General features: G+C 38.3%; 1 protein-coding gene and 1 long non-coding RNA gene across 2 annotated transcripts in view; one reads left to right on the top strand and one right to left on the bottom strand.

Moving 5' to 3' along the window:
• The window catches only part of LOC116320178 (NLR family CARD domain-containing protein 3-like), a 65,578-nt gene extending 62,111 nt beyond the window's left edge, over nucleotides 1–3,467 (top strand). Inside the window, exons 10-11 of the mRNA XM_039601925.1 lie at nucleotides 1,973–2,004; nucleotides 2,507–3,467. Of these exons, the coding sequence (XP_039457859.1) occupies nucleotides 1,973–1,991 (19 nt within the window). The 3' untranslated portion in view covers nucleotides 1,992–2,004; nucleotides 2,507–3,467. The remainder of the gene's footprint in view (nucleotides 1–1,972; nucleotides 2,005–2,506) is intronic.
• Nucleotides 3,468–10,714: 7,247 nt separating this feature from the next.
• On the bottom strand, nucleotides 10,715–12,450 carry LOC120437445. The gene is made up of 3 exons (XR_005611138.1): nucleotides 11,959–12,450; nucleotides 11,589–11,645; nucleotides 10,715–11,238 (listed from the first exon to the last, which is right to left on the bottom strand). It is a non-coding gene; the product is annotated as an uncharacterized LOC120437445 (long non-coding RNA).
• Between the last annotated feature and the right edge of the window lie 8,137 nt (nucleotides 12,451–20,587).

The following is a 20,587-nucleotide window of genomic DNA, read 5'->3' as shown; positions in this document are numbered from 1 at the left end:
TATTTATTACATTTTAATTACCATTTACTTTTATATCTTTCTGTAAGAGTAAAAGAATATTTACTATTAGCAAAAGCATATACAGATAAACCCTAATTACAATTCTGTATCACTTTTAACATAACAGACTGGACGTTAAGACCTTTTACCCTCTTTCAGATGTAATGAAAGGCAAGCTGAAGGCAATCAGTTTCAACCCCCCTTTTCTTGACCAATCACAAATTTATGTATTTATTTATTTATTTTTGCCGAACAACCTCTCACAAAGCAGTTGTGTTGTCTCTCTGTATTATGTGTTTAACCTCCTGATATTTTTTTTCTATAAAGTTGCAGCTTTATCTTCATTTGTAAAAATAACTGCTCTCTGAGCCCTTGCTCGTAACTAGATCTTGTGTTAAAATAGTGAGTTAACTAACTAGCTTTGTGTGACTTATTATCCTGTTTACCAGTGTTTTGAACTAGTGAATTCAGATGAAAGAAAAATAACTTCTGTAACAGAAAAACCTGGATGAAAGCAAAATATTAACAAAAGATTCAAAAGTGATTTGAAAAGGACCATGATTCCAGCTTCCCCTGCAAAAAGTACAATTATGTTAAGAACATCCAGTGCTTCAGCCTCAAGAATCTGACACTGAGAGACCACCAGCTTAATGACCACCAAGAGGGACATTCAGGAGAACAATGTGGGCTTCATTCTGTGCTTGTGTTTTCAGGCATCAGCAGCACAAACACAGAGCAAAGTTTCCAGGATCCAGCTCCATGTCCATGAACAGTGCCAAGTCTCGAGATTATCCTCCAGTCTTCAGTCATGAACCTGGACCCTCATTCACAAAGTAAGAGACTGATTCTGTTCTAAACTGAGCTGAAGATGATTTTGTTTTTTGCGGTCTTCAATATTATTTCAAAGGGGTTTGTGGGAGTGGAGTAACTAAATTATCCGCTATTTTTGCCAATGTCCAGTCCAGTGTGTATCAGCTGGTTAATGGTTACTGCAGGCTGAAGAACAGCAGACAACATCTGTACTTTTCAGTTATATTAAACATAAAGACAAACTCTCTCCAAAACCTCAGAACAAAATCTGTGCAGCTTTATCTGTAAACATACCTCCTAGAAATGCTGCTATAATGATAATAGATGCTATCTACGACCTTTGCTCAATAATGGCTGCTCGCGGTGGACTTTTTCACTCCTCTCTCAAACCATCTTTCCTCTCTGTCTAAAATGTGAACACTGGCATCCTTGAAAGTGTGGCCTCTATTTTTTAGCTGTAGATGTACAGTTGAGATGTCCTTTAAGGTGGCTCTTCTAGGTTGTACCATGCATTTATGGAATGGTGGTTTGGTTTCTGTTATCTAGAGGTCCAGCTGAAAGCTGCTGCACTTGGCAGTAATGAGTTTGCAATAGCCCGTATCTTTATTGGATGTTCAACTGGTTTTCTTACAAGAAAAAAGGATGATCATGTCTTCATTTTTTAGAAAATCTCATTCGTTAGGAAATAGTAATGCTGGGCTGCAGATTTAAAATGTGAAAACATCTGTTTGCATTACCAGTGATTTTATCTACATGTTCAATTCTTTATTCAGATTTGAGAATTGCAGTTTGTCAGATATCAGCTGCGCTGCTCTGATCAGTGCTCTGAGGTCCAACCCCCCCTATCTGAAACATGTGGATCTGGTACAAAACCTACAGGATTCAGGAATGAAACAGCTGTGTGATTACCTGGAGAGTCCTTACTGTAGTCTGGAGACTTTAAGGTCAGTTCACTTATTGAGAAACGAAATATACCTCTTTAGATTATGTTTGTTAGTGTTACTTCACAAAAATTTATCATCATTGATTTAGGTCTGCAGAACAAACAGTCACATATACAAAAGACTATTTATTGTATCTTTTCTCACTGTAATAATATAAAGATTTAACGTATAATTTTGTTGCTATGTGTTCTTAGTCCTGTCACACTATGTTCCTACAGGTTGACTGCTTTGCTTTAGATGCTGTACTGTGGTGAGTATCATTCAGGTCTTTGAGATCAATTAATTTCACTTTCATTTCTAGAAAATTAAAGGTAATTTTAAGATAAATCTTTGTAATTCTAAATATTACTCTAATATAGAATTGATGCCTTGCACTGATGTGTATGTCTGTGGATTTTTTTTCTACTAAAAGCTTTCCACAATCTCAGTATTTGGTGAATGTAACTCAAATGACTTCATTATTTTCATTAAACTCAATTTAATTTGCTTGTTGTGACATCTTTATTGGCTGTCACACACAGAAACATGTAGAATTACTTTAATTCTTTAATCCTTCTATTGGTATTAGTGAGTATTCAATCTGCATTGACTGCAGCTGTTTAAATCCCACTTTTTGGTGTTCTCAAAAATGCTCTTTATAATGAGGATGTTTGCACCCCATCAGTATGTGTATAAAAATACATTAAAAATAACTGTGCCCTTTAAGGAAATGAAGTGTGTGATACAATGTATTTAAGACAAATCTTTTTCAGTCTTTTGAACAGATTGATACACGCAGCGATGCCTGCAGAGTGATCCTTGAAGTCAAGGACTGACTCTGCCCAGACTTCCCAAATGTGTCGCAGACCGTGCAAAGACAGACAAAGACAGCATGGCCTTAACCAACTGCCTTTACATGCTGGATTAATCTTATCACTCCCGTGGGTGTGTCAGTATTGGCATAATCACATTCCTAGGCGCTGAGACATTCAGTTCATTTACCTAAATAGCATTTTGACCCAGTATCTTAAATGTTCTTCAGTTCTGATTTGCTTGTGAAATAGGTTTTTAATTGCATTCATTTCACACCCAGAGATCCACTGAGGATAGACCAAAGTGAGAATGCTCTACACTCATAACACAGAGATGCCCATGACAAAGCAAATGACCAAAGGACTTTCCTCTAATCTTACAAGAGTCACTAAGCTCTGAAATAAGTGCTGGAATATATTTCCACCACTAAAAAAGTAGAGGCACAAAATAAGTGTCTCTATCTGCTTTCCTGAGTTGAATGATACCTTTGAAGTACTATGGCTGCTCTCTAGCTGGTCTTGGAGCTAAAAGTAATAAAGCAGGTCCTGATTTATTACTTTGCTATGAAAAATTGTAGTAATTTCATTGTCGCATGTTATCTTGCTTGTGGTGTTGCATTAGAGCTCCAGCAGTATGTGTGTGTGTGTTTTTAAGTGCTGTGTTATATTACAGTTGAAACACGTGTGTGTAACATGTTTACTGTATTAAATGGAAATCCAGTTTTGTAACTGTGTTCTGTTGAGAAATTACAGGTACTTAGTTAAAAATGTATGATGCAGTAAAAAATAAAGTGTTCACACCACTTAGTTTGTTCCACATTTTGCCATGTTAGTCTTATTGTTAGCATGGTGTAAAATGTATACGCAAACATTTTCTGTAAAATTAACATGAAATAACTGTGAAGAGATCACATGAATAAAAACACATAATAGCATAAAATAAAATAACAGCCATGTTTATTTAACATAAAAAAATGTGTGGTAATATCACAGAAAACTAAAGCTGATAAAATATAACTTTGTGTGTAACCAATGTAAATGTTTTCAAGTTAATCCAACAAATTATGTTTTCAGTGTGTACATATGCACACAGAATCTTTGTATCAGTGGAACACGAGGAAATCGATCACCAAATCTTTTTGCAATAATGAGGCATTCAGAACTCTCCACAGAATATTTCCACTCCGGACTTGAGTGAAATCAACAGAGGAAACTTGATGTTGATGTTAAATATGTTAAATATCTCTGTGCAGGTGTCCGAGCTTAAACTCAGTGTGTTCACTCCAGTAAGAAAGCTGAGAGGAAGGTGGCTACATGACATACCTGTACAGCCTGATCCGGCAGGGAGGTGTGGGAAGCCAGATCGGGCGCCCCCCTTCCGGCTCTCCTCTCTGCTCTCTCCTATCTTATCTTACTTACTTGTCTTACTTCTCTTTATCACCTTTTCTGTCCCTTTGAAGAAATGAGGCTCCATAAATGTTAAAGAGGTAAGTATTTGCAGTGAATAGTAAAGTTGAATAGTAAATAGTAACAATTTTAACTTAAACCAGTGACGCACTCCGGGACCTGATCAACCCTGGCAGGACCTCCTTGGATGAGGGTGTCTACTGATAATGGCCGAAACACCCGATGAATCCAAGGTCCACTACTGACGATGTGTCCCAAATTTAATATGATAATTTAGATCAGATCTCTAATCCCTAAACCTAACCAAGGAAAAATAGCAGATTAGCCTGGGTAAAAGAACGAAAGTTGAGGCACACAACGATGTGTGCCGCTGGTAAAGCTTCTGTGCTGCTTTTCCTCATAACAGCCATCCCCCAAGATTTTCTCCATTTAAAGCAATGCATTGTCAGGGATTGTAACATCTACTCCTTTTACTGAACCTGCTCTGAAAGGACTGCAGTCCCTGCTGCTCTTTATACTAGATTTGCTGCATCACTGACTAACAGTTGATCAAGGGAGTCTCTATAAACACCCATCCCTCAGTTATTACCTCTGTTCTTCCCTCTTTTTTTACGGATGGGGATAATGGTAAAAAGGGTGGTTTGTGCTGAGAGTGGATGACCTGCGTCCTTATAAATCAGAGTGAGTGAGACAACAGCAGCTCTTGTGTAGATCCTCTAACTGGGACATATTACTGAGAGGTTGAGTGCTTCATCCAGTACAGTCTGACAGAAAAGTAGAACAGATGACTGTCAGTGCTGTAGAGTGAACTGCTCTGAGAACAGCTCCACTGTCACAGAGTGAAGAGTCCACCATCAACCTCTTTGTGTCTCTCAGGATCTGACAGAGGATCATTAGTGTATCTGTACTGATCTCCTGCTGCTCAGTCTTTCTACACACTCTCTGTAGACACACTGAGTCTCCTACATATTCACCTCCTTCACCTCCATTTTATTTCATCTTTTTATTTAATTAAATATTCTGAAGCCATAATGATCCTGCAAAATGATTTGCAATCATGTGAAGAGGTGGTGTGAATACTGTGTTGTTTTGTGTTGCAGCTCCACCCTGTGGAATGATGACAAACTTCAGCTGATGCTCACTGAAACTGCAACTGACGATTAGTTCCCGGAAGCGTGTGGTTAAAGTCTGAGTTTTCTTATTACCTAATTGTGTTAGACTCAAAGGGTTCTTGAAAGTACCAATAGCCTTTCTTCACAGTGAAGCAGATGAAAAAAAATATATAAGCATATAAATATAAGCAAATACATGTGTTTGTCTTACAGAAGCCATTAACTAAAACAAAACCGAACTACTAAACAAACAAACAAGCCCACATTATATATGTTCAGAAAGAGCTAAATTACCTGGATCAGCACACTATCAGCACACTACAATTCACCACAAGCTGTAGTCACAATCAGTGATTTACATTTTTAAGCTTTGCATTTCACAAGGGAACAAGACAATGCTGCCAACTCTCTCCATCCCTGTTTAAAGACTATATAATAATAATCCAAAAATCAGTGTTGGGAAGGTAGTTTAAAATGTATTCTACTACAGATTACAGAATACATGCCCCAAAATGTAGTTTTTAATGTATTCCGTTAAGTTACTGAATAAGAGTAACGTATTCTGAATACTTTCAATTACTTGATATACTGTCATATTTTTTACAACTACATGAATGTACTATTGCTGTGTCATTTATTACTATTACTGAAGGTTACTCACCACCGAGCCAACATTTTTAGCTGGTGTAAGTTGAGGTTAGTCCATAGACTGCAGACTGTTAGACATGGTGCATACCATTAACAACCTGCTAGCTGCAAATAACCATGTGCAGTTCTGAAAGCAATACCAACTAGATCTTTAAGTCTTAATATAAAATGAGTAACAGTTGGGTGGACATTAGGTAAGGCAGTGATCTCGTATAGAAAATATTTCTGTATCAGTAATATGTTTTCATTCTGTCTGCTTTCAGAACTGCGCATGATTATTTGCAGCTAGCAGGTTGTAATGCAGCCTTCAGTAATAGTAATAAATCACACAAGAATAGTACATCGAATGTACTGAAGTGGGACATAACCTACCTCAACTAAAACAAGTTAGTTGCAGCAGCTAATCTTTGTTTTTAAAAAAGAACTTACTTTCAGATGTTTGTTTAGGTTGGAGATGGAGTCTTTTCATGCTAAGAGCAGCTTGGTTGCTGGCAAAAAGAGTTTACATTGCGCGGTCAGATTTTCCCCATCCCTTTCTTCTTTAAATGTGAAGTTTGATTGATGTTTTGATTGAATTTTTTTTTTTTTTTTTTTTTACTAAGTACCACATCAGTCTAACCCTGTCCAAACATTTTATTTTTCTTTGTTTTCCAAATTGCTAACTTTCCCATACCAAGAAGAAAAAAGATTAAAACATGAGACTTTCTTTTTAAAAACAAAAAACAAAAACAGCCGTAGAAAAACGCTCACCCAAGGCTTCCACCCAGTCCTGCAAAAAACAAAACAGGCTTTTTAACCTTAAACAGGATAAAAACAAGTGTTCCAAAGACTGCTGTTGGTCACAAAATAGACATCCACCCCTAGTAGTTGGGTCAAAGTCAGCTCCGTGCCTTTTTGTAGCTATCAATCCATGTATAATCCTCCACTGGAGGTCAACAACCTGCTTTTCAACAGGTGACTTATAGAGGATCCTCCAGCTTGAATGAACTTGGTCCTTATTGTAGGTGATGACAGCAAACAGTCCCGTACCACAAAATCATTGTGAAACAAAGGTTCCTCAAAAAGCTACCAGCCAGGTCTAGGGTCAGGATCACGGAAAATCCTCAACGTTTTCCAAGCATCCAATACTGAATGATAAAATAGTGTTAAACCCGTCATATTGAGCTCCGCTACTTTAAGCAAAGACAGATGCTTGTACAGTCCAAGATGTCCAGCTTTCAGGTGAAGCAGCCGAGCCAAAGGGAGCCAACAGCAACTGCTTCCATAAAGCAGCTTCTGAGCAGTTTGTAAGCTGAAGGCACTGTTCTTGGCCATGATATCTATAAGTCCTTGCCCCCCCTCTGACATGGGAAAAAATAGTACACATGCCTTAATTCAGTGCTGCCCAGACCAGAAAAAAATCACAATAAGACGGTGAACATCTTTAACCAGCCTAGAAAGTGGAACCAATACTACAAGCTTGTGCCACAGGGATGAGGCAACCAGATTATTGGCAATCAGATCTCTACCCCTATGGGACAGCTGGGGGTAGCAACCACTTCCATTTCGACACCTTTGACTCAAATTTTTCCTGTATACCTTCCCAGTTCTTTTTCTCATAGTGTTCATTACCGATAAAAAGTCCCAATGTCTTAATACCATTCCTTCCTCAGCACAGATTTCCTGGCAGGGTAAGAACATTCTCTGCACACCATTCACCCATTAATAAGGCCTCACTTTTGTCCCAATTCACTTTGGCCGAAGAAGCCTTTCCTACAAAGCTAAGGTCTCACTCAGTTCATGCACATCATGTTGATTACTAACAAAACAATTTAGATCATCAGCATAAGCAGAAACAACTACTGAAGGACTCTGACCCAAAACTGGTAAAGTAAAACCTTTTCATCTCAATCTAAATCAAAGAAGTTCAATTGCTAATACCTCTATTAACTTGTACAGGGTTACTCAACCCACCTGCCACCTTCAACACACAACTAGCATTCAGCACCTGAAACTACAGATACTGGATGCCTGTACTGGCATTTCTCCTGCGGTGTTGCTATCAGTGTGTGAAGAGTGGGAGAAGAGGGTTGTATTGACAATCCAACACAATGGGCAGCACATTGAACACATTTTATAAGTGGTCAGAAACTTGTAAATAACTCATGAAAGAAAAAAGTTACATTGAAACCAAGCACACCATTGTTTTTCTTGTGACATTACCAATAAGTTTGATGTGTCACATGGCCCTCTTCCTATTGAAAAAACAAAAGTTGTATCCAAGATGGCCGACTTCTAAATGGCCACCATGGTCACCACTCATCTTGAGGAGTTTGCCCCTCACATATACTAATGTGCCACAAACAGGACTTTAATATCACCAACCATTCCCATTTTATTACGGTGTATCCATATAAATGGCCCACCCTGTATAATTGATACCTTGTGTGGATGTTTTTTTTTTTCTGCACAAAGCTTTTGAAGACTGGTTTCGGTTTCCTTTGATTGATCTATGCAAGATTTCACTATTTGGTGAATATAACTCAAAAGACTTCATTCTTTTCATAAAACTTATTTAATTTACTTGTTGTGACATGTTTATTGGCTGTCTCACACAAACACAGAATTACTTTAATTCTTTATTGCTTCTATTGGTATTAGTGAGTATTCAATCTGCATTAACTGTAGCTGTTTAAATCCTTCTTTTTGGTGTTCTCAAAAATGCTCTTTTTAATGATGATGTTTTAAATGCACCCCATCAGTACAGTAAAAATACAGTAAAAATTTTGGTGTCCTTTAAGGAAGTGAAGAGTACGCAACAATGATTTTAAGACAAATCTTTTACTTTTGAACAGATCGAGACACACAGTGACATCTGCAGAGTGATTCTTTAAGTCAAAGACTGGCTCTGCCCAGACTTCCTGAATCTGTTCCAGAGGGTACAAAGACGGTGTGGCCTTAACTTCAGTGTCAAGCTTTGACTTATTGATACGCGTTTGGGAAACTACTGAAATTCTCTTCAGTGGATGGATTACAAGACAGAGGGGAAATACTTTGACCCCAGAGTGTGCCAGTGTCATTTTCACTTCAGCTACTGCTGTTTGCCTTTACTTTCTGGATGACTTTAATAACTCCAGTGGGTGTGTCAGTACTTGGATACTCACATTCCTAGAAATAAGGACTGTGCCTTGAAGAGTCACTAAACTTTGGATTAAGTGCTGGAATATATTATTTGCACTACTGATCACTTATTTTTTTGCCTCTCCCCTGAGTTGAATGTTACTTTTGAAGTACTATGGCTGCTCTCTAGCTGGTCTTGGAGCTAAAAGCCAGGCATTGCTTGGCCAGTCCTACTTTATTTTTTTGCTATAGAACTTTGTAGTAATTTTAATGTTGCATGTTTATGGTGTTCTCTAGAGCTCCAGCAGTGTGTTTTTCAGTGCTGTGTTATATTACAGTTCAATCAAGTTTGTGTCATGTTGAAGTGGCAATCCAGTTTTGTAATCGCGCAACATAGAGAAAATACAGATACTTGGTTAAAGAAGTATTGTGCAGTAAAAAATAAAGTATTCACACCACTTAAGTTGTTCCACATTTTGCCATGTTAGCCTTATTCTGGGGCAGCAGGGTGGTAAGCATTATTATCTTACCAAAGGTCTATCATGTCATGAGACCCTTCTGTGTGGAGTTTGCGTGTTCTATCTGGGTACTCCAACTTTCTCCCACAGTCAAAAGACTTGCAATTAGTGGGGTTCGGTTTATTGGTGTGAATGTAAGTGTGAATGGTTGTCTGTGTTAGCCATGAAACAGACTGGCGATGTAGTCAGGGTTTACCCTGCCTTTCGCCCCAATGCAGCTGGGATAGGCCCTAGCCCCCCAACCCTGTGCAATGCTGATAAGTGGAACAGAATAGATTGATTCATGATTCATTGAACTACTTCATGGCTAGATTTGTGCTGTGACATACACTGTCAAATATGGGAACCTATCAAATCATAATAAATCATACCATTTCTAATCAACTGAATTTACCACAGGTGGACTCCAAGTTGTAGGAACATCTGGCAGGTGATCACCAGAAACAGGGTGCAACTGAGCTCAATTCTGAGTGTCTTGGTAAAGACTGTAAATACTTCAATATTTGAATACATGTTTTATTTTAGGAATACACACACACACACACATACATGTGCAACAATTTCAAGAAGGTTTTTGCTTGAATTTTTTCTCCCTTTGTCGATATTGGGTATTGTGTGTAGAATTTTGAGGTGAAAAATGAAATCCATCACTAAATCTTTTTGCGGTAATGAGGCATTCAGGACTCTCTGCAGATTATGTTAACTGTGGACTTGAGCAAAATCAACAAAGGAAACTCACTTGATGTTAAATATTTCTACTCTGAACTTAAACTTTTTGTGTTCACTCGACCAAGACTAAAAGGAAGCTGGCTACACTACACAGCTGCTCTGAAAGGACTGCAGTCCCTGCTGCTCTTTATACTGGATTTCCTGCATCAGGAGCTGCTCTGAGAATAGTTCCACTGTCACAGAGCGTAGAGTCCAGCATCATCCCCTTTGTGTCACTCTGAATCTGACAGAGGGTCATCGATGTATGTGGACTGCTCTGCTGCTGCTCTGTCCTTATCACACTCTTTGTAGACACACTGAGACTCCTCCACACCTTCTCCTTCACACCCATATCCTCCACCTCCATTTTTACTTCATCTTTAATTCAATTAAATATTCTAAAGCCAGAATGATTCTGCAGATTATTGCTATTCATGACACAACAACATATGCAGTCATGTAAAGAACGCAAAAACTGCGTCACTGTCTGTGAACTATTGTAAAAGCGGCGGTTACTACTGCATTGCTTTGTGTTGCAGCACCACCCCTTGGAATGATGACAAATTTCAGTTGTTGTTTACTGAAACTGCAATAGATAGACCAATTCCACAAGAATTAAATTAACCATATGTATACGTTTTATTTAATTCTTGTGGAATTGGTCTAAGTCAGTTTTTTTCATGCCTAATTGTGATTGACTCAAAGGTTTCTTAAAGGTGCCAGTCACCTCTCTTCACAGAGAAGTCGATCAAAAGAAGATATGAACAACAAGATGTTTGTCCCACATAACATATATATTAAAACAAAACAAAACTACTAAACACTCAAACAAATAAACAAGCACATTTCACATATTTTCAGAAAGACTGGAACTAGTCAGCATGTGGCTAAAATGCAACCTGTCCCGACGTCTAAGTGGTAACCTGATAGAAATCAGCAGGTTGCAGCTCCTTTGCTGTAACTTCAAATTTTACCAGTAGGGGGCGTTTTTATTTTTTAATTTTTTAATTCCATTTCACGCTATATGGTAGGGTGACAATATTTTGATTTCCAAAAAAAGAAGACACTTGGCCCAGTCATGAAGACCTTTGTGTCCTCGGGATTCCCATATACTTGTTTGGCGTTCACCTAGGGACCATTTTTGACCAGAGGACACCACAAGGGTTACCCATTTTCTTATCCATGGTCTCTCCTTTTCTCCCTTTTGTAAAATTAAATAAACACAAACAACACAGATCATTTTCTTCTCGTCCACTGAGCATAAATAGTTGCAAACAGCAACAATATAAATCTAAAATTAGCCTAAATCAAACATAACATTCAGTGAACTAGTATTATTCATTTTCATAACAAGTGAGCAAACACATGCTAACATATATTCAGTAGCAGTGGATATACAAACGATTCATAGCCACACAGCTGAACTAGTAACTCAGTATTCTTACAGTATGCATGTACCACAAATCAAACAGTATGATTATAATACACCAGGAAAACCTAAAGGTGTACGTGGGCCAAGGTTTCACTTCTAAGTGCACACTTGTACTTTACCTGCTTTGCATAAGAAGCTTCCCAAGTACCAACCCCTACCACAAGAGGGCACCAAACCTTACAAAACAAAAGAATATTAACATTAAATTCAGACCATACTGACATATGAATTTCAAGCCACAAATGAATATACTTTAATTCATGTCTAATTCCATTTATGCTATTTAAATTCAATTAGATTGATAATTAGCTCAATCTCACACAACATCCATTTGATCCATGATCTGTTTTAAATTTATTTAAATACTTTTCTCACTTTTTTTCTTCATAACTCTGTTTGCTAATCATAACACACTCAATATAATTTCTTTTATTAAATCATAGATGTTAAATTTAGACATTGTGTGAATATTTGCTTAGTCATTCTCACCAAGCACTAAAGTTCTCAGACAAGATCTGGGCTCCGTGCCACTGTTGAATTCCCCGCCTGTACAAACAATGACAGCACATAAGCAGACACACACACACACACACACACACACACACACACGCACGCACACAAAACCTTTAGATTTGTCAGAAGATCAGGTATTAGAACCATTTCATTACATTAACTGTATTTCTCAGACATCATTCAATACACTCAAACTTTGATTTAATTTTGATTAAGAATACAAGATGGTTTATTAGTAGCAAAACTCTAAACTCTGTCATAGCACTCTTTATCATTTTAAACATAAAAGTCTGGATTTAAACCCTTTTAGCCTGTAATGAGAATTAACCTGGAGAGGATTCAATCCCTTTCAATCTCACGTCTCTAAATAAGAGGTCGACCTTGTTGTCAACATTTATGCTCATACACAGTGCTTATAATGCTGAATGTGTCAAAGTAATTTGTAATTTCATTTCAAAGAAAGTAAACGTAAGTTATGGTGTGTGACAGAAATGTTTGCAGTTACAACACATCTACACTGTTGATTTAATAGAGAAGCATGAATCCACTGTCAGGTGAGCCGGAGTTTGTACCACTCTACTATGTACTATATGCTATTGGAGCGCACTAATGTTGCCTGCATTGTACAGCTGAGATGTAATTATTTTCTGAAGTTATCTAACAACAGTTCCTACGGTCACAGGTTTGCATACTGCAGCCAGTTAAAACTGAGCTCATGATGAAGTGAACAGATCGTAAAATGTTCTTAGTCTCATGTTCTTCGTAGTGAATCATGTCGTGGTCTGTTTGAAGCTCTGCTAACAAAAAAAGGCAAAACAAAAGATTTGTAGTGTACTTTAAGCAATGCATTATACATAAAAATAACAATATGATATTAAAGCAAAACTCACCTTTGGCTAATTGGAACAGCACACGAATATTTACAAGCTTGAATTGTGTTGTACATTACTAAACATAATGTGTGTGTGTGTGTTTTGTTTAATTCTATATTGTTTTTTATCTATTTTGCAAACATCAAAAAGTTACAATCAAAGAGACCAAACCATCGCCTCTTTGCTTCCTACCCTCAAGTACATTTTCAGGGCTGTTACTGCCCGGCTCAGCTATAGGGACAAAAGGAGAAAACATGAGAGACTGCCTCGGTCAGTGTCTGAGGTCCGGACTTTATTAACAGTGGCAAACACGAAACATAAAACCGGCAGCGACAAAGCTGGGAGCAATGAGTAGGCAAAAAGCCTGTGCACTTGTCACTACTAACACTCTGGCTGTGTACAACAACCAGAGTCTCTAGAGGCGTCTGACAGGGGGTAACTGGCAGGCTCAGGTGAAGGCATCCCCCTTCACCTGGCACATCGTCCTCCTTTTAACAGCTGCACTGACCCTTATCCGTCACGCCACTGGCTCTCTTCTTCGCCCTGAACTCCAAGGTAGCCAGTCATCTGCGAGCCCAGGACCACAGGAGCTTCCTTACTAGAGTCCTCTTCCTCGTGCTCCGTCTTGGTCGTAAGAACAAAGACAAAGACACACACTCTCTATCACACACAGAAACACAGCACAAGAAGATGCATTGCTGACTTTTTGTGATCCAGTTGGTGTATGTTTGTTTCTTGAAAGTGTGACAGTTCGTGATATAGTGTGCATTTCTATTTGTACTCTATCCTTTTATTACATCTTCCCCTTTGCCCCCTATCCCCTCTTCTGTCTCTCCTGCCTTAGTCATTGTCATACTGTATACCACATACCACATAACTGAAATAAATTAAATTGAAATGAAGAAATAAACAGGTAAAAAAATCTGAACAAGAGGAGCCTATGGAGAGTTTATAGAGCTGATCTTTGAAAAGCAAAATGTGTTTGGTACAACAGTGTATTCAGATCACAATTCTGATTGCAAAAGCTGCCAGAATGGGCAGAATTTAAAAATGAAAATAAAATAAAAATCTCTGACCCACACTCAGTGAACACGTCCTAGCATGACTGGAATGCAGTTCAACAGCTTTTGGTTCAGTAAAAAACATGCGGGTCATATGTTCTGTTTCATAAGGTCTCTCTTTCATTATCCTCTTTATAGCCAACACTCATATTAGAAAGAATATAATTTATACATACATATAAGAAATAATTTACTGTATCTCTGCACACACAAAAAAAACCCCCATGGCTTAAGGAACAGTCTGCCTAAAGAGCCAGCATGGCGTGACACGTTTGCTATTTGATTAGAAGGGCCAACAGAGAGAGTGAAAGGGCTGAGGTTTGGTAAAGGCCAGAGGAGAGTTAGAGCTTGCATTAAGGCTCAGGGCTGCAGATGGCCAGCAGAGAGCCATGGAGCCTAAAAGATGCAGAAAGGAGATAAGAGCCATGATGGCACAGGGCTGTTGTTGGCTGTCAGGACAGAGTGCCTGCAGAAGGTTGAAAATGAGAATGTGAAGAGCCCAATTTAAGCTTGGGTAGTTGATCACCAACAGAGAACAGAGAGCTTGCTAAGGATGAAGAAAGATGAAGAGGTAGGAGAGAGAAGAGCCTACAATAAGGCTCGGGGCCACTGATGGTTGACAGAGAGCAGATCTCTCTGGCGGAGGCTGGTGGAGAGCACAGAGGCCATAATGAGGCTGACAGCTGGCAGCGGAAGTAAGAAGAAATTTAGACTTGATTGACTTAGAAAAAGTAAGGCAGAACCACAGTTTAGGAAAACTTGATTTGAGCAAGCACACTAATATGGACTGAAGCAGAATTGAAACAGATGCAAGAAGAAAGCTCACTGATGACCTGCAATTGAATGGAGATGAGTGGGAGGAAGCTGTTTTTAATTGAAGGAACTTTTCTTACAACATATATTCCAAAACTAAAAGATTTAAATCAGCCTTTAAACCTTCACTCAGTCTATTTTCATGATTAAAGCTCTTTTTTCTACATTCATGTTAGCATTTTCTCAACAGAAACTACAACATATAGTACATCTGTCAAGTGTTCAGTGCTCCAATGTTGAAAATAAATACACACAATCACAGTACCGGCACGTTATGACCTTTAAAAAAAACCCAACACAGTTCCTGTTTTTTCCTCTTATGATGCCATGGAAACCAGAAACTGGACTACAAGAAACAGTCGCATCTGCAAATGGTTACTGAAATAGTGGTGCTAAATGGTTAGCTTGCAGAGGTAGATTCTTCAGTAATTTCTCAGTGTACCAACCTGAAAACACACATATCAAGATTATTTATCCAGCAGCACCTGGGAGCGGACAGTTGTGAGACCACAGATCTTCTGTATTGAACTTTGGCATAAGCTTTATTTCAATATTATTGAAAGTAGCTGTATGTAATGATACATCTGTGGGATGGTTATGAATACATTTTAGCTAATGATTAGAATTTTCTTTGTAAAGATTTCACCAAAGATTGCTTGGCTCAACAACTCTTTGTCCACCTGGTTATAGAGCTGTAAGAAAAAGAAAATGGAATTGTTTTTGTTATGTTCCTGTTCTACTTCTCATTCTCCTTCACCCTGCTTCTCTCAGTATTCATGCTCCCATTTCCTTATATTCATTCCCAGTTCAGGTTGAACCTAATTCCTTTTTGTAATTTTTGGTGTTTCACTCTTGTTTGTGGATTATTGAGCTTCATGTGCTCAATAAAAAAGCTCACCTTTTGTTTAAATCTCCTCCTACCTCTGCATCTTTATCTTGTATTCTCACATACCACACACTGTCACACCACATGGACACTGTATGCCATTCTTTGCACCCCCTGTGCATGTACTAGAAGTGTTTGCTCGCTGTCATTTGAAAACATGAATCTGTCATCCATAAAGCTTTGAAACTATCCCTACTAGTGCAGTGTCTGTCAATTCCACGACACTACTTTCTTCCAATGGTGCCTATTTGCACTTACACTTTAGTCATAAAACTCACTGAACTTGGATATGCACAGAATCAACTTTTCCATATTTGCATTGTTTTGTTCATTGTGTGGCTAAATTTAGCATGGCTGTTTTTCTACTGGTTACACAAAGGTAGGTCACAGAATGCACAGAATGGGCAAGTACTCTTTACTGGCATGCTTTTGCTTTGCTTTCATTGACACAGTGGGGAGTTGTTAATGTGCAGCACATGGAATATTCTAGAATGTTCTATCCTATGTGCCTTAATACTGCTGGAGGTTTCTTTCCGTTAAAAGGGAGAGTTTCCTTCCTACCTTCCTTTGCTCAAATAAGTTTGTCTTGATGTCATTTTTGAGTTTTTTGTAATTTCTTTCCTTTATTATTGTAGAGTCTTTACCTTACAATATAAAGTGCCTTGAGATGAAAGCTGTTGTTTTTAGATGCTAGAAGAGAATTGAATTAAATATTGATTGATAGTGTGTAGGAGGTCTAGTCTATATTTAAGATACATTTACATTCATTTACAAAGTACTGTAATTTCAGTTTCTACAGTCATGAAGCAGACGAGTGAAAAAAAGGTGAGTGTTACTGAGCATTTATGAGGTGTCGGAATAATAGCAAAACTATTTCTTACTGGAAAATATTATATTAATGTTTCTCGAGGTGGAACAAAAAATCTGGAAATTGTTATGGTCTATTTCTGTACTTGAGTTTGTTGCACCATAGAACGAAAAAGAACGAAACATGATGGATAAAACTATATCTTTTAACTTCTTGTGCTGAGTTAGCTGTCTCTCAGTGAGGTGTAAGAGAGTAAATGTATCTATTAATTGATGAGGTAAAGGGTCAGCTGGGTTTAATACAAGCTAACTGTGTGTGTGTGTGTGTGTGTGTGTGTGTGTGTGCTGGTGGGCTGTGTTTCCTTGTTTCCTGTTCTGCCAGTTATGGCTTTCTTTAAAAGTGTTTCTGATGTTTTTTTTTTCTGCCGTGCTCACAGTCAGTGTTCCTTGTTTCTCTCCCATGAAGCGTAAAGATGAGTGTTTTGGAGAACATAGCAGTTTCTAGGATCCAGCTCTATGTCCATGAACAGTGACAAATTCAGAGATTATCCTCCAGTCTTCAGTCATGAACTTGGACCATCAGGCACACAGTAAGAGACTGATTTGGCTATAAACTGAGTGAAGATACTTTTAGTTTTCGAGTTTTTCACTTTATTTCAAAGGGGTCTGCAAGGGTCCTTGACTTGTGTATAACCCATTGAAATGTTTTCCTATGAAGTTTTGTAGTAATTAAGAGACTGTCTTTATTATAAACAATGTGAAAATGGTGAGTGGATACAATAAGCTTTAGTAACATGAAAAGCCTCTTAACCATTAACACATTCATATACAGTGCTTTTCCTCAAACAACCACTGACATAGCTGTGTTACTTTCAGCCTGTATTATGAGTTTGAACTCCTAATATTTGTTTTCCATTAAGGTTTGCAGTTTTATGTCCCTTTATAAAATAACTGTTGTACTACCAGTACACTTACCTGTGACTGATTGGTTTGATGCCACCAACTGCTTTTATGTGAATCTGCTCACAGCTAGACTGATAAATCCCTGTAAACATGGCAAGTTGTTTAACCAGCTTTCTGTGACTCTTTGTGCTGGTGTTCGCAGGAGTTCGCAGGGGTGAAGTCACTGAATTGTGCTTATACTCCTCTGAAGCACATTAGAGATTGGTAGGAATGAAATTACTGCAATTTTTTAAAAAAAAATTACAAACATTAAAGACACCATTCTTAAAAGATCGAGGCTAAACACAGTCTCAAATGAATGGACTAAATTTTATTAACATACCAGCGTTTTTTGTAGTCTTTCTGAGAAGGCTCTTAACGCACTTGCAATTAAGCAATTATTCCCCCAAAACCACTGACACAGCTGTGTTAATTTCAGTGTCTCATTTGCTGTGTGGTGGTTGTTGAAATAGTTTTGTGAGCTTTAATCTGAGAATCTGGCATTTCTGGCAAAACACAGTTATATTTAAAAGTCAATTCAGGATTTAATTTTGCTTTATTGAAGCTACCTCCCTCTTTCAACTGCACTTTCAACTGGACCACGGCCAATCAAAGAGGTCCCACCCCTGAGTATCTCTGATTGGTTTAGTCCACGATAGGGGCATAATGTATGTCTGTTGTTGACCACACAGAGAGTTGCAGGGATTTTTTTTTTTTTTTTTTTTTTTTGTTACCCGAACAGTTGGTCGCACTGGTGTGACCAAATATTTTTTTTTAGTCGCACTACTTAAAAAATTGGTTGCACTCTAGAGCCCTGCTCATCATGTAAACATGGGGTGGTCTGTCTGTTTTCACTAAAAATATTGCAATTTATTATAATCATTCATGGAATACTTAAGAATGATAATAATTAAAACATAAAGATGTGTTTATTCATACATGTTTGTAAAATACATTAAAAATACTGTGAGATCAGCAGTATAGCAAATTATCAATGTCAATGTTTATTTTGTTTTTTTGTGGGTTATTGATTTCTTTTGTTATTGAAAACTGATTTATGTTTAAAAATGCTGTATAGTTAGTGTATAGTTTGTTAGCTGTATAGTTAGTTAAAAATAGTCTGTATAGTTAGTGTCTCTTAACTTGGTCTTTTTTTCTTTAAATTTCCTGGTGCTTTTGAATTTGTTATCTGTGCCATTAGTTCTTTGTTTATCTTTGAATTACAGCACCTTAAAAAAAAATACCCAAAATATATGGGATATCTTCTGTGTCTGCACCTTGACTGCGGTCTGCATCTGTTGTAGGGTATTTACCTTATATAAAGCGTCTTGAGGCAACTGTTGTTGTGACTTTTCACTCTACAGTGGGATGCAACCTTGTTAATAGTCATTATTTTCCTGTATAAATCGTTGGTTGTGACAAAAAAAAAATGTCAGTTAAACATCTTGGTCTTGGTCTTGATGCATTCTCAATCATCCAGGAAAGTAAATCTCCAGAAGTTGATTCTGTTTATCTAGACGTAGCGTTTTGTGGAAGAAACGTTTCGTCACTCATCCAAGTAACTGAGAAACGAAACGTTTCTCCCACAAAACGCTACGTCTAGATAAACAGAATCAACTTTTGGAGTGTCAGTTCTTATAGGAGTGTTGGGAAGGTTACTTTTAAAATGTATTCCATTACAGAATACTGAATACATGCCCCAAAATGTATTCTGTAACGTATTCCGTTACGTTACTCAATGAGAGTAACGTATTCTGAATACTTTGGATTACTTAATATATTATCATGCTTTTTACAACTACATGAATGTACTATTGCTGTGATTTATGACTGTTACTTAAGGTCCACAGTTCCGAACCATAGTAAAGGGACCTCTGGCTAATACGGTGGGTTCTGTGTTGGGCTCATAGCCGAAAAATAGCTTTACTTTGTTGTCTGGATCAACTAGGCTTGTGAGAGACAGAGAGAGGTGTTGAAAGGCTGCTCCAACCGAGCTTATTGTTTCAGAGGAAAACACGAACACAGTGTACAGTCGAGTCTTAATAGCTTACTTACAACTGGGCTCGTCAGGCACTCTTCTTGGCTGCTGTGGTTATTATTATATTTACATGCTTCCAGCTCCTGTTTCTGCTCTATGACAGCTCGTATTTTTCCACTCTCCTTTTTCTCCCTCCTTTGTGCTCAGACACATAATGTTGCAGTCCATTCTCCCTGCAGCACGGACTACACTGCTCATCAGGCTACATTCTTAGGGCGATGCCTGTAGCTTTCAGCTTAGGACAACAACAACAACAAAAAGGCCTCTCTCACCCAGGAAACACACAGTCGCAGAGAGAGAGCGTCATCCTGTAACCATTGCAACCATAACACTGCCTCCTGGAACAACAGAACACAGCTGTCAAACAAAACCCAAACAGTCCTGACCCACGACAATATGAAACAGGAAAGTACCGCCGTATAATCCATTTATTTCAACAAAGTAACTGTATTCTAAATACCACCTTTTTAAACGGTAACTGTAACGGAATACAGTTACTCATGTGGCAGGATGAATGTTATCCCTCGGTCCAACCCACTTTCAGCCTGGCGCATTAGGGGGCGCTAGTATAAATAGTGGCCATTTGAGTGTCCCTGGATCGCTTACCTGTGATCTCCTTTTTTGGTCACCTGACTTCCCTTTGGTGTTGCTGAGATTATTTGCGGGTTACACTTCTGAAGCCTCCATCGCGGCTGGTAGGTGTTTACTCATTGTAGTGTGTACATTACCTTACTTGGTGGTAAACGGCTATTGTTTGTAGGTCGTAGCTGTAGAAGCCTCCTCTGAGCCATTCTGCTCATGCTTTATGACGCGGCTTACTCGGTACATAATCAACTTTTGCTACGATCTCTGCCTTTTTATTGTTCTTATATAGTAATTACTTATTATGCTTTGCAGGAAGTGTGGGCCTTAGTTTTACGCCACGCTACGCGAACCGAGGTGCTGCTGTTTTGCTTTGCTTTGCTGTGCTTTTACCGTCTGTTCCCGTTGCGAGATTTCTTTTCCTGCTGCTGCCAGCTTTTACAGTGGACGTCGGCGTGGACAGCATCCATATGCCCGCCGGTTATGGGAGTCAGCTGGCGTGCATATTGATTGACTGTTAACTTGTAGTTGTGCAGACGGCAAGTTGGAGCAATACGGCGATTCCGTTTGCTCCAGATTTTAGAGTTTTATCCAGATTGTATGT

Source organism: Oreochromis aureus, linkage group 3 (genome assembly GCF_013358895.1).
Source record: "Oreochromis aureus strain Israel breed Guangdong linkage group 3, ZZ_aureus, whole genome shotgun sequence".
NCBI classification, from domain to species: domain Eukaryota; kingdom Metazoa; phylum Chordata; class Actinopteri; order Cichliformes; family Cichlidae; genus Oreochromis; species Oreochromis aureus.
The sequence above is the reverse complement of the archived record's forward strand: the minus strand, read 5'-3'. Positions and strand labels throughout refer to the sequence as shown.